Source organism: Monopterus albus, unplaced genomic scaffold (assembly GCF_001952655.1).
Source record: "Monopterus albus unplaced genomic scaffold, M_albus_1.0 scaffold576.1, whole genome shotgun sequence".
Taxonomy (NCBI): domain Eukaryota; kingdom Metazoa; phylum Chordata; class Actinopteri; order Synbranchiformes; family Synbranchidae; genus Monopterus; species Monopterus albus.
The window spans coordinates 47,155-62,415 of record NW_018128456.1 but is presented as its reverse complement, the minus strand read 5'-3'; the positions used below and the strand labels follow the sequence as shown (position 1 = coordinate 62,415).

Below are 15,261 nucleotides of genomic sequence, written 5' to 3'. Positions count from 1 at the left end.
CTCGCGGTTGGCCTGGGAACGCCTTGGCATTCCCCCGGAGGAGCTGGAGGAAGTGTCTGGAGAGAGGGAAGTCTGGCGTCTTTGCTTAGACTGCTGCCCCCGCGATCCGGTTCCGGATAAGCGGAGGAAAATGAATGGATGGATGGATGGATGGATGGAGCATCTGCTCACAACCGGTGGGTGGTATAGTGTGAGTATATACAGTACTATGGATTTGGGATACATCGTAATTAGGACTGCAACAAATAATCGATATAAATTGATAAAAAAAATAGTTGGCAACGAATTTAATTGATGATTATTTGGATCTAGTCATGCAGCTGTGAGAGAGCTGGGTCAGAGACAATTGGTCGGAGCCTCCCTTCCAGCACCCTGATTAGGCTTTCCCAGGGAGGCTGAGTAGTGTGATATCCCAGTGATTGGAGCACACTCTCTGGTCCCCTATTTTAAAAATGGGAACCACCAACTTAGTCTGTACATCCTCAGGCACTGTCCCCGTCTGATGCATGTCAACCCAGACAGCAAAACTATGTCCAGAGACTTCAATATCTGAGGGTGGATGAGATTCACCCTCAGATACCACTTCTGGTGCCTGAGAGACCTCTGCCAGAGATATGAGTGAGGCTTACCCCAAGTCTTCCAACTCTGCTTCCTCCTCGGAAGACATGTTAGACAGGTTCAGGAGTTCCTCAAAGTGCTCCTTCCACCGCCTGACAATAGCCCCACTCTGAGTCAGCAGTTCTCCTCAACTGCCAAACACAGCCTGGGCCAAGCCCTGCTTTTCCTTCCTGAGTTGTCAGATTATTTGCCAAAACCTCCTTGAGGCCAGCCAAAAGTTCTACTTATTCAAAAACAATTTCTAAAGTCATACAATGGTGGACATATTAACCAAGCAAAAATCTGAATTTGAAGAACAAACAACTGATAGAAGACAGCAAGAGCTGCTTTGAAAATCAACAGGAGGCATTTTTTAGGACTGTATATCGGTTCTTGTGCAACTGTGTTTAGATGGAGATCCTGTAATCTCACCATGGTCATGCCGAGAACCAGCGGGGTGATGAAGTAGATGGGCGGCTGGCTGTGTCCCTGCCGCAGCTCGTGGAATGTGTAGAAGAGATCTATCCAACACACTATCCATAATAACAAGCCAAACACCTGAGAGACAGAGAGGGTAAGGGGAGAAAAATCAGTCAGGCAATATTCTAAAAACATAGGGACGTAAAAGCTACAATTAACTGGTGGTTCAATAGCTGAACTTTCAACGGTGAGAGAGTATTTTCGCCAAGTTCTGTGGTCATTGTTCAGTGTGGTATTAACCATGTGCATTTAAAGGTCTGCTAATAGAGCATGATGACACCTAAAACATTATTGAGTGCCCTAGATGTCTGTCTGCATGTCAGCCCTGTGATAGACTGGCGACCTGTCCAGGGTGAACCCCGCCTCTCACCCAATGTCAGCTGGGATTGGCTCCAGCCCCCCCACAACCCTGTTCAGGAATAGGAGGTATAGATAATGGGTGGATGGACTTTTACTTAGAGTATTTTCACACTGTGGTACTCCTAATTTACTTCAGTAAACAATCTGAGTACTTTTTAAACCACTGTTTTTTGGTAGCCAGCAAAGGAACAAACAAAACAGGTGTGTAGAAACAAGGTGTTTTCTTTGTCCCACCGATTTGACCGAAGTGCTGCCATGTGTGTTGCTGTGCTGCTTATTTGTTAATACAGTCAATGCTGTGCTATGCTAACATATTCACAGTTCTCCACACTTGTCTTTTAAAGCTAATTAATAAATAGGCAAATGAATTCCTTGTCTGAAAATGAAGTAACATTAGAACCATAGATGTATGACACAGTTCTAGTATGTGTCTGTGTGTAACACTGGCTTCACAGTTGAGTGCCGCTTTTTTGTTCCGTCAACATTGTGATTTATAATCATAGAAGTTATGAATCGTGATTCTAATATGAATCGATTTTTCTCCCACCTTTAGTCAATCATTTATGTTATTTCTTTATGATGAGTTGGGGAATGAATGGATGAAGTCCCCTCTTACCGTTTTGAACCTGTTCTTAATGGACATCATGATGTAGCCTCTGTTGTTCCTCTTAAGACAGAAGAGGTAGATAGGGCACACGACCCACAGATAGATGCACGGCAGCCATGACAGGACAGAGAGCTGAAAACACTCTGGGAGGTCGGGTCGCTCTGTGTGGAGCGTATAATTGGCTACCTGCAGAGACACAAAAGATGAGAAATTTACAGCTCAAGATCTCAAACAACCCCAGATAGCGCTACCTTAACCTTCCCACTGACCACCAGAATTCAAGATTCTGACGTACAGTCTAAATGGTGCACGCATATTTCATCCCACCTCCACAACCCACACAAACACAGCTTCTTCATACCAGATGTTTTCCTTGAACTGTAATCTGTAAACACTATGGTCAGGGGGTAGGAATCGTGATGTCAAATCCAGTTCTTCACATTTTGAAGAAGCAACATCAGAGCCACAGTGACCTGGCAGCATTCTTCTAACTATATATGTATTATACTAATATGCATTCACAGGGAATGTTAGCATGGCTTTGTAAACTGTGACAACAGCTTTGTCCTTACAAATCCATGTAGTACAGTTAAACAGTCTATACAAAAAAAAACTGTTTTACAGGGACTTCTTCTTTGCCAGAAAGTAGTTCCAATGAAAACTGTTCGCAGTGAGAGCCATGGACTAAAAAGCCACTTTGCAGATATATTTAAAACGTAAATTTCCAATGTTTAGAGCACTACAAATAAAAATTCCCTTCATCTCTGTTGCTGGGGTGACCACAAAAATCTGTGGCAGATATCTTAAAATGTAAACAAATGATAACTAAATGATCTCTTTCCAGGCCTCTAAAGTTGTGAACATATCATCAGGATATGTGCCTGTGTGTTATAGTTTTTCTTCCTCACCTACTTCACTCCTTCCTCATCCCTGCTGTACTTCAAGAAGGCCGACAGATAAACTGCACTGAGCGCACCATACAAACAAAACTACTAGTCAAGTCAGAGTAGTTGTCGTGTCAAACACAGGAACTAATATAATAAAAACTGTGCTTTTTTTAAGTGACAGCATGCTTCACGATGACACCAGTGTGGGGTTTTGCAATACAGTACATTTGGGTGTACTGTCCTACGCTGCATGATGTCATCTACTGTGCCTTGACAAATGCATTAACTTATTCTAAAAAAAGACTTGCTTTTGCAGTTTACAGTCTTTAAATCTAACTCTGTCCAAACTTAGCTTAGCTTATTTCATCCAATACTGACATTATTTCATCTGATATGGTGCGTACATGGGTCATACTCTTTCTGTACATTAGCTTGTGTTTGACCATATTACCACACAGAGAGCAGGATTTATGGAGGCTAAAAGGAGCCCCAAGGCGCAGTTATGTCCTAGCAGGTAAATCCAGACGCTGCTACATACAAGAAGTGATAACATGCGCATGACTGTAAATTGTGTGAACACCCTTTAAGCTGTCATTGTGGTTTTTACTTTGGAAATTATACCAGTAATACCAGTCCTGCTAACTGATCCAGAAACCAAATTGCAGGTATTTGGAGAAATGCAGATTGAATGTCTTTGTGTGCCCTAATTTACATAGTGCAACAAAAGCAGGCAGGAACCTGAAAACAAGTTAAAAACATTTGTACAAGACAAGCTCCACATACAGTATATGAATATTAAAACCTTCCGTGACATTGTTTTTTTTTTTTTCCCTGCTAACCAATACCTGGCCACTGCCGATGACTTCCGGAGGAGAGTGAGTAAAGTAAACAGCATAGTGAGATTCAGCCCTGACTCAGTGGTTATACTGCTCCTCTGGACAAACACAGCTCAAGGCCCACCCACATATTAAACTAAGATAAACACAGCTGACAACTTGCAGCCACTCTCCATGCATCACTACACCTATCCACATCTGTGGTGGTAAGGAGGTGACTGGTCATTGCTCTTGCTGGTGTGTGTATGCAGCGTGGTGTGTAGCACAGCTGTACCTTGTCTCTATCTACTTCACAGGTTTGTAACATTTTGGCTCCTGAGCACTAAACATTCATGCAGAATGTTGACAAGATGGTTTTGTTACTCAGCAAAAGAAGAGGTTTAAAAAACTATGAGGTTTCACAAGTGTAAAAACAATAACTGTTACAAATTAATTAGAACATTACCCAATAACTAACCCAATAACCTAGAAACTAGCATTTGTTTTCTAATATGTGGCTCAATAGAGTGAGGTATATAGGGTGTATGAAATGTTTTCCCAGCACATTTTTGTTAGCTTCCTAGTCCTATGTGGACGGATACATTTCGCAGAAAAATACTATAAACAGCTGTATGATACACTTTAACTGAGATGGACAAACAACCTGTATACACATATGCAAAATGAGCCACATTAGTGCAACCATTAAAGTTTTTTTCCTTGTAAAAGTAGACCATGATGTTTGAAAACACTTCTAAGAGTACAAATATCACCGTTATCTGGCTTGTCCTAGAGGTTTCGTTGTCTTTTTCTCCTCCTTCTAGGCAGCAATTTGCTGAATATTGTTGTGGGGCCTTATACAGCCATACATTGGGAAGTGTAACTGTTGAAGTGGGTATTCCCCCTGAGCATAGGGGGAAGCACTGAGCTAATTGCTGCACATCCAAATAAGGAGAGGAAGATGGCATTTTAACGGGGGCTGGGGCTATTGGCTGATAAAACATAAAATATAATAAAATAAAATCAGAGGCTCGACTAAAAGAGTCTTAGTCGACTGACAGGTCTCTCAACTGATGATTCGACTAGTTGAATTTCAGGGGGCAGCCCTAATTCACACACTCCCTTTGTAAAATATCTGACATGATACAGAGGTTGTTTTGTGCTAGCACTCATACAAGCTATAGACTGTTTATCACTGCACTTAAGACCTGAAACCTAAAACTTCAACAAAAGGTGAAATCAAGAGGGGTGAGGCGCTTTGGGATACCAGCCAGCTAGCAGAAATGGGAAGTTTGTTTCACTCAACTGGGGGGAACCTTACAATAACAGAACAGGGAGTGTGAAAGAAATCAACTATGAGATGGAGCAGACAGCGCCAACCTACAGGTCTGGCAGTGTCCTCCCTGGTGAGCCTCATCTCTATGTGACTGCTGCGTGGCACCTGGTTAGCATCATTGGATATAATGGTAACACTTAACTTCATAAAAACAAAATTACATATTACTGTGAAAATAATCACTGCTTAGAGGGCTGACTGTATTATGGGCCTTTTGACCCATTTTAATAAATAATGAGTGCATATTAAACAGATCTATGGCATTTTATTCACCAAAAGTTGCTTAAATGTCTATATCCCTCTTTACAAACAGCCCAGATTCCCCTCTGCCCTCTAGCAGGCTGTTTCACAAGTTATTAAGATAAAAAGTACATTATTCGTGATTGCATATATTATTAGTATGATTGCAGTCCTTTTTATCGATTGTCTTCTTTGAGCTGTTTGACAACATTTTTATGGACACAGTCTATGTGATATCTCTGTTGATGTTTTGCGAACACGCATATGGAATGAAACGTGCTCCCTTTTCGTTTTCTAACATCCACTGCCTGTGGATAACTCAGACACACCTTTGTGGATTGGTGAGGATGTTAATGATTGTGGTCTGATACCAGGCATGAGATGTGTGTGCATATAAAGCTGCCTGACATTCAACTCTCCTTGAGAAAGACCAGGTGTCATCAAAATGAAATTGTAAAGATATATTATGAAAGCTTTATTATTTCTGATGCATGAAAGTTGGTGACATCAGCTTTGCTCATGTGAGTTCCTTCCCTCTTTACACCATTTAGAGGGGCAGGAATGGAAATCTCTGATGTGAACTAGTCAAAATTGCCCCCACAGAAATGCTGTGTTCACCTAGGCCTCCATCACTTATATGAAGCAGCTGACTGGAAAAAAATGTTTTCATGGCCTTTAAAGCTCTAGGGGAAAAGTGTGTAGGTCAGTATTGAGCTGCAATGTTACAATGCAATGTCCGAATTATCGTTTTCTATGTTCATGTTCAAGTTTGCCTTTTATACAAAAGAAATCAAAAGATTTACTCCAGTAATACTATGACATATAGTATTCTGTTCCCAGCCTGCTCCCTGGATTTCAAGGCAGCAATAGCCTCTGATGCATATTACTGCACTAGTCTGTGTCTTTCAGCACCGATGCCTCTCTGGTTGCTTTGCGCTAAGTAGAAAACTGAGCACACGCTTTGCAATGAGTGGTTTCAAATGACACATGCTTTCTTAAGAGAAACAGGCAAAATCATCTTATCACACAAAAAGATAAATACATCCTCCCCCTGAAAATGAAGACAAACAGAACACACCCAACCCACCACCTGTAGAATTCACAAACTTGAAGCATAATTCTCACTTCTTATTAGCTTGTCATATCTGTTAGTGTTGTCAAAAATATTGATTTTTCATTACATATCGATTCTGAAAATTCTGGAAAATTTTGAAGTGAATCTTTACTATAGATGTGAAGTCACAGAATGACATTTCCCTATGCTAAAAGTGGGCATAACAGACAACAACTGACAGATGGCATTAGTGGTGAAGCCACTGGCAGCAAGTTGGCGCCCAGGTCAAAAACAATTTGGTACATCCCACTAACAAAACTTAATTTGCACATGTGTACAACCATCAGTGATTCATACATACAGTAACTGATTTTTGCAGTGCAAGACCAACAAAAGCACTACTAAAAGCACCATTTTTACCGTATTTGAGTGTAATTATGGGTTTGTGATATATTGAATATTACGGCTGCAACTACTGATTATTTTAATAATTAATTAATCTGTCAATTATTTCTTCTAACTGATTAATCAGATGTATAAAAAAAATCTGTTTTCCACATTATAAAAACAAATGCATTAATTTAAACAATTCAGTTTCTGTGCAGTGCATTATTAAACAAAAAAATATCTGTTCAAGAATAGAGCTTTTATAAAGTGCACAATAGGCCCTTGCAGTGTTAAGTATGTAGTCACCCAGTCGCAGACCCAGCAGTCTCATACGGCTACATGACTAGACCCAAGAAATCAATAATTAAATTCATCGCCAACTATTTTTTTTATCGATTTTTAGCAATTTTATTGATTAGTTGTTGCAGCCCTATTGAATATACTTGATTTATCACAGCTTGCTCTGCATGGGAAGTAGTAAATTGCTCTATCGCAACCATCAAGTACAATGGACCAGTGAATCATTAAAAACAAAGAACCAGAATACTGCAGCAGTGTTTGCAGTCAAACCAATTTAACCAGCTCCAGCATCTGCAGGGAATGTCCAACATGGCAGTGTTGATGAATCAGTGACTGTGAAGTAGAGCTGGTGGTGTAAGGGCGACAGGCTTTCCTTACGCCTTCTAGTGTATTTAGAGGTTTCAGAAAATAAATTGCAGGAGTCTCTCCATCTGTTCCCTGTTATACTGAGAAGCTGTTGAGTGGTATGAATAGAGGCACAGCAACGGTAAAGACAGCAGGAGAAGAGGAATTGCTGCTGGCCATGTTTGTTCAACTCTGATATGGAACACATTAACAGTATTATTCTTGGGTCTGTGTTCATTATAGTTTTCCAAACACCACTGGATTTCTTACATCCAGATTATAGGACAGAAATTCTTATTCATAGACACAAAAAGATAAAGTTTATGATTAAGGGAGGAATCAGCTGACTTACTTGAAATGGAAACCAATAAAAATGTTATAGAACACAAAAAGATAAAGTTTATGATTCGGGGGGAATCAGCTGACCTACTTGATATGGAAACCAATAAAAATGTTATAGAACACCCAGGAAGTGACCGAGACAGCGTAATAAAGCACAGACCAGCCTGCTGAAAGACTTGGATAATATGGAGCTAGTTTGAAAGGTTTAGCCTTTTTCTACACTTCAGCATCAAGTGGTTCATATAAAGTAGCGCTTTTTGGCAACATTTATCACAAGGCTGAGATTCTGACACTGAGGTAGAAATGATACCATTTCTCAACTCTAAAGCCTGGATTTTTGCTGGGTTAGCAGTCTTTCAGTTCAGGAAATAGACATGACATTTGGGGGATTTTCTGTGAAAACAGAAAATGTTACAATTGTGCTGGTGCAGTGTTTGAGCCAGGTTTGGCTGAAAAGGGCAGCAAATGTATCCATTGGTATTTCTACCTAATGTGCTTATTCCAAGGGAGACAAAATAACTGTACTGTGAAAACGTGTTTTAAGATAACATTAAAATAATGAAACTAGACATAGTATGCTGTATTTAAGTCATTTAGTTTTGATTACACTAAAGACATGGGACTTTTTAAGAAAAGGAATAACAGGGTGAAAAAGTACTTTCCTTTCATCAGGACTCACATGTGCCAATGATAATAATGTGATCAGTATTTTACCAGAAGTGAAAGTTATCTGGAAAACCAGGCCACTTCACTGTAGTTCACATTTAGTGACAATAACTACATCACTGGGATCATCACATTACAATCTAATCATTACATTCAAAAGTGACATTATATTTAGTGATGACTACTAATTGGTCTTTTCATTTCTGGTTATAATGACCAAACTGATCCTGTTGACAGCTGTGTCTACCCTTAGCTGCTGAGCTAAATTAATGCTAGCTCAAAGCTGTCAAATCATCCGAGTTACACCCCTTTTTATATCATCAAATGACTTACTGAAAACAAGCTAACCAGAAAATTACCACTTGTCCACACATCAGCTTGATAACATCTACCTAAAACAACAGAAACCACCTCTGAGGAAAATGTATGTGATTTGACCTTTGGGTTGGTTTTTTGGCTCATGTCCCATCCACTAACATGGCAGAGGTGGGATTTATGACCTATACTGCAACCAGCCACCAGGGGGTCACTGATTCAAGATGGCTTCACTTCTGGGAGCTGTCATGTTGTCAGTTTTTTATACAGTCGATGGTTAGTACTCCAGTTATCTAGATGCCACAGGTAGCTAGGTGGCTGGTTGACCGATGGAGTCATCATTTGAAATAAATGTTTATACAGCTTATTAAAGTTAAAAATGACAAGCCTGCCAACAGCATTGAATCTCCCCTTAAGGAAGAAAATGTTAATAGAAAATGTTAACAGGCGGGGTGTAATGGGCTGACATTGTACTGCAAGCTAAAAGTACCTCTTTGTCTGTCTGGCAGTACTTTGGGTTAAAAAACAAAACAAAAAAAAGCTCATTAAAGTTATGATGTAATATTTAATGTAACAGATGAACAGACAACAGATCTTCATAACCACTTGCGTGCACACAGAATGTGCTACATTTCCATCACTGATGTGAGATCAACTGATAGTTTTACTTGTGAAGATATCTCACTCTGTTGGACTCAGTGATATTTAGCTACAGATAATCTGACACTGTGTAGTCTCTACATGACACTATCTCAGTTACAGTTAAAGCTAGCACACCATAACAAAAACACACTAACTACTGGGAAACACTGAAGTTTCCCACTACACACTCCTTAGTCATTATGACTATGACTTCTTCAAATGCAACAACATCCTATTTTTCAGTTTCTATTCATTGTCAGCATCCAAAGCCAAACTACTGAGGACTAGCTACCCCAGACTTAGAGTAGGCCTATATAACACCTCACAGGTTACTCTGCTCCTCCTTTCTGGCTGAGCTTTCTTTCAACACACAACTGTACAAGCTGCTGACAACAGGCTGAAAGTGTTCTACTGAACTAACTTCTCGCAGTAGAAACATAAATCTGTGTGTTTGCATGTGTAACTACTGCACGTTTTACTGATTGTTAATCTTTGTAAAGCATCTTTGAGTATCTTTAAGCACCAAAAAGTGAATATTTGGGAATTGCATAGTGATTGTTACCAGCTAGGCTAAATGGTTACTGATTGGCTACAGGATTAACATCTCTGTACAGCCTATTCTCTCATATAACCTGTACAGTAAGACATAATTACTCTGGTTGGGTACCAGTAGGTCTATGGCAGTGTAGTACTGACGTTTGTGGCATCTCAAGGGATCAGAATATGAATTCAATTGTTTCAGTTCTTTTGTGAATGAAGCAAAAATCTGTTTGAATCATTTTTGAAAAATGAATTACATCACATGACAAGCTGTAGACAATAACAGAAGACGGAGTCAAAACAACATGCATGTTTGGCATTGTGAAAATATTCTGTGGCATCCTGCAACTGTTTTTGAAACGTTGCACTTCCTGCCCTATACACCTAGTGACAAATAGCAGCTGAGGCAGAAATAAATCCCTTTGTGTTTATTAGTTGTGGTTACTGGTTAACGCATCTTAACGAGGAAAAGAAGTGCTTGGTTTGATGCAAGGCAACTCCGTGCTAATGGTAAACATGGTAGAATTATTGTCACATGAGACTGATATTGCACAGGGATTTAAATCACACTCAGAAAACTAATTGTGCAGCCCTAATCTGGAGCTAGATTATGTTAGAGTTTGATTAGAAACAATTAGTGAATTAATCAATCGCTGATTTGACAGAAAATAAGAAGTTATTTTTAAACCAAAGAAACCAAAAAACAAAACAAATATTGCCACATCTAGCTTTTTATTTGCTAGTTGTATCCATCACTAATTGAACATCCTTGGATTTTGGATTATTTACATATCTCAACTTGGGCTGTGGGGGCTTATGATGAACTTCTGTCACTATTTTGTGACATTTATAAGCCAAACATATAATGAATTAATTGAGAAAATGACTCAGCAGTTTTAAAAAAGCTGGTGTTAAATAAATCACCCAGCCCTAGGGAACAGATTATATACATAGTCACGCTGATCTACAGTAAATGTCAATGATTAGCACATTTTTGTTTACAGTAGCCACATTTGGATTCATAAACGTTGTTTGCTTTTGGATAAAATCAAACAGGTCTGAATCAGGTCTGTATTTTTTTATCTTGACCTTGTCAAGGTGAAGCAAAGAATGTGAAAATCTTTCATGTAAATCCGCCGTGATATCAGCAACATGGTACAGGCTATGTGTAACACCTTATACAAACAATAAGATTCCCAAGAAAGTCCTTGGCGAGGGCTTAGTATGTAACCTGACTACGCTGAACATGCATACTTGAGTGATGGGGATTACAACTGCCTCTAGTTTCTTTTGAAGTAGGTCACCTTGGAAAGCCTAGAAAAAGAGCCAATATCCAGCCAGAGGAAAGTCAGGTGCAGGGTCTTCAAAGCTCTTGAGGTTGGCTCACAGAGGGGTTTCTTCACAGCAGTGTGGGCCAGAGGTTCCCTAATTTCCCCACGTCGCACAGACCCCATGCCAAATAGAATATACCACAGGCGAACAGTTTAAATAAAATTTTCCCCAAGCCATGGTAGAATCTGAATGGCATAGAGGCAAAAACACTGTAGTAGTGGTACTTCGGATTGGCTGGGTCACACTGATGTGGCTCTACCCACCTTAAATGGGCTCATCACACTAGTATTTACAGTATTTGTTAGAGTATATTTAAAGCTGCACTAATCCATTATTTTATATGCATAACAGATTAAAATGTGAAACATGTCGCTTGTAGTGATTAACCCACAGAGAATGATCACTAGCTGCAGTTAACCTCAACAGAGTGTTTCAAGATCACTGTTTTGGTTCAAAACACTGCAACTTTACTGCTTTGGTTTAGTCTCGCCAACTTCATCGACCTGATTTCCTGCTCACACAGACAGTTGTTTTCAGCAAACAAGCTCTGAATAACCACTGTATGGCATGTGCCAAAGGTGCAGGCAAACTAACTAGCTGGTGAACATACTGAAGAATGCCAATGAAAAAAGCAAGATATTTTTCTCAGGAGATGGTCGTGTTCGGTTAAAGGACAGTGAAGGTCGTGGACCTACCGGTACTGTACATTTGCCAGGTGGCGAGAATGAATGCTGTGTGGCGAATGTGTAAACACATGTTCCTATAACAAATTTATACATTTATAATAGATCACTGTTGCATTTACAGCTTGTTGCAAAGCCCACAAGTGGACAGAAAAACAATTAATGTAGGCTTATGGAGCTTTTCTTTTGCTGTCCACTACTTAATAATATGGTCGCACAACAGTTTACCACAGTTATTCACTGGATTTCCACGCACAACAGTTTACCACAGTTATTCACTAGATTTCCACAACACGCTGAAACTGGCCGAGTTATCAAAATGACCACGAGTCAGTATAGGTCTTTCAACCTCCAAGAAGCTGTCAAAAGCAAGAAGCTATAAAGTAAGTAAGGATTTTACTGTGAAGCAGCTACTGACATACGACATACAGGCAAATGTAAAGATATGAAAAGAAGACTAATGTACAGTCAACAAACTGACAGTTTTTCCAAATGTTACTTGTTCATTACTTGTTCATATCTTATGTTAATTAGATATGAATTTGTGCATTTTGGTTCTTAATATCCCCACTGGGATTTAATGTGTGTGTGGTAATGCTGAGTAGTAGTAAACTACTACTATTACTATGATATGAATGCTTATTAACAGGGTGTCTATGGAGCCAAATACCAATGTTAATGTGACAAATTTTGTGTTCTGTGATATTTCAATCACAGTACATAATGTGAATATTCTCACTCCATGTGATGATAACAGCGCAGACATATTTATTACTACAGTGTGTTTATCTATTAGCTACTTCCGACTCCATGAGCCGGGGGTACATAACAAATACTACAATAACATTAACATTTAGCCAAACGTGGTAGTTTATGTTTATGTTTTATCCTTTGGGAAAGAACTGCACAGTGTCTTTACAGCGAAAGCAACGCTAATTAAACATGATGTTAATTAAGAGCTTGTTAACGCCATAAATGTTAATAAGTACCTTAGTTGTCGTTAGCTAGGTCGGATTCTGTACTTTTGAATGGGGGAAATAAAAAGCAGCCGACGACACAACATTGCTCAACCTTGTCAGGGAGTACGCGAAGTATACACAGCGCCAGTGGAGTTAGTTTCTTGTGACATACGCGGATGTCATGACAATTTAACAGGGGACGTAAATGTACTCACCCAGAAAGGCAGCTCAGGTCCGCACAGCCACTCCATCCCGTCGCGGCGGGATACCGGGAGCGACCAGAGAGCTCTTTATCCCCTCTACAAGTCCCTTCTCGCCGAGCCGCTTCCCTATTCCTTCGCGTAAAAACACGCTCAGTAACTGGCACGTGCCACACGGACGGGCATTTGTTGTAGAGGCGTCTCGGTGTCCGTGTCCACCCCCGAAACGTGCTGCTCTTCCGGCCCGGTTGAGAAACTAAAAATAAAATTGAATCCAGCAAAGAACTTCTCTAAGAATACGGCAGGGCAGGGTATCCGCTTGCTAGACCCCGCCTCCCTCTCTCTCTCCCTGTCTGTGTCTTACAAACACACACAACACACAGTGTGATGAAAGGTTAAATTTACATGTAAACACGGTCCTAGCTGAGATGTTGGTGGTCCTCACCATGCCCAGGGAGGTTAGGTGGGTTAAATATACATAGGGCTTGATGTTACTTTCAAGTTCTGGCATAGATATAAGGAAAAGGGATTTCATCATACATACACACCCCCTCACACACACCCTGTCAGTGACTACCTTTTACCTTCATACCTGTAGCTGAATTTGTCACACAAGTCCTGCACCATGCGTGGGCGCTATTATATGCTTACATGGTGCTATGACATGATTGTGCAACATTGCTCATGATCTATACACTCTAATAGAGATATGGTATCTTGTTACACACATCTGAGCTGATGATGACCACCAGAGCTGCCACCAGTGACTGAAATGAAGTCTATTCAGTAGTGACACTCCTTCCAGAGCACATGGAATAACAGTAGCAGCTGAAACACACCCAGCAGTCAGTATATAGACTGTAGAGAATGTAAACCTACTGTATTAGACATGCTTGTACATGCATGACTGGCTAGAGCAGCTTAGAAGTGTAACCCCAAGATAATGCCAGGTGCATACTTTTTCACCTCGTGTGGAAAACTGTGATGAGCTGAATATTTGATTATGGTTAGTTCGATGGCACAGTTGTGCAAATTTGCCCGCAAACCCATAGCATGTAAACATTTTTGTAACCAAGACTCCTTCTGTTCTTGAGCTGGGAGTTTTCACCCCCTCTTCCTGCAGGTCACTTCAAGTTCTGAAATATCTTTAGGCTGTCTGGCGCACAGAGCTTGTTCTCTCCACTGAGTGTGACTGCGAGGGCTGTTCCAAAAGCATCATCTTGGGTTTCCTGAAGTAGTTCATGGTGGATTTTGAGGTCTGGATTGGATCATTGTTCTGTTGTAGAAGCTGGTCTGCTGTTTTTTTTCTCTCTTACTTTGGACCAACTGCAAGATATTTAAATCCCGTGTGACACAAAACCACAAAGCAGAGTATTTTCACACCCAGGCTCAACAGTTGGTATTAAATGTTGCTCCTTTTTTTTTTTTTTTAACAAACACACCATTGACGATTGTGTCCACAGCACAAGCCACTCTGACTTATCCAGATGTTGCTTTGCAGACGTCAGTGTTACCAATTATCAGCTAAGGAATTCTCATCAACTGACAAATGTTAACAATTCTTGTCATTTTATAGCTTTGTGTAGTCAATGACAGGCTCTGCTGTTTGGGTCTAGTGGAGATTGGTCCCGGAAGTGGAATGCTACGTCACACCTAACAAGCGGCTTGAGACCTATTGCACTGCATGGTAAATGTGAGACCTGATGCATAGCCTACTTGCAAGTAAAACTCCAAAATACTCTATGTCCTTTAATTGTTTCTCTGTTGTTACCTAAAATTGTTGTTAAAAATTGTTACCTAAAACTAATTACAGAGGAACTAATAGTGCATTCTGAGACCTTCTTCTGTTTTGGTTAAGGCTTGAGAAGTATACATTTAAGTATATATGTGCCTGAGATAAAGACTTCTGAGATAATGATCTTCAAGGTTCTCAGTAATCTTTGAGTTGGATAGCGATTTCTGTGAATGATGAAGCCCGTAGTTGAAAAGGAAATTATAGAGATAGTGAATAAATGTGGTAACAAAAAATCTAGTGATAGTTTCACTATGACAACTGTTAAATGGGTAATTGAGGGGATATGCAAACCATTAACCCATATTTTTAACATGTCGTTTCGACTTGGGCAGTTCCCCAATAATATGAAAATAGCAATGATTTCTGATTTTCTGATTTG

General features: G+C 40.0%; 1 protein-coding gene across 1 annotated transcript; it reads right to left on the bottom strand.

Annotated features, from left to right (window-relative positions):
* Positions 1–581: 581 nt before the first annotated feature.
* On the bottom strand, positions 582–13,377 carry LOC109953203 (canalicular multispecific organic anion transporter 2-like). The gene is made up of 3 exons (XM_020588628.1): positions 13,103–13,377; positions 2,054–2,230; positions 582–1,155 (listed from the first exon to the last, which is right to left on the bottom strand). The coding sequence occupies exons 1-3, from the start codon at positions 13,136–13,138 to the stop codon at positions 847–849; spliced, it is 522 nt and encodes a 173-aa protein (XP_020444284.1). The 5' UTR covers positions 13,139–13,377; the 3' UTR covers positions 582–846.
* Between the last annotated feature and the right edge of the window lie 1,884 nt (positions 13,378–15,261).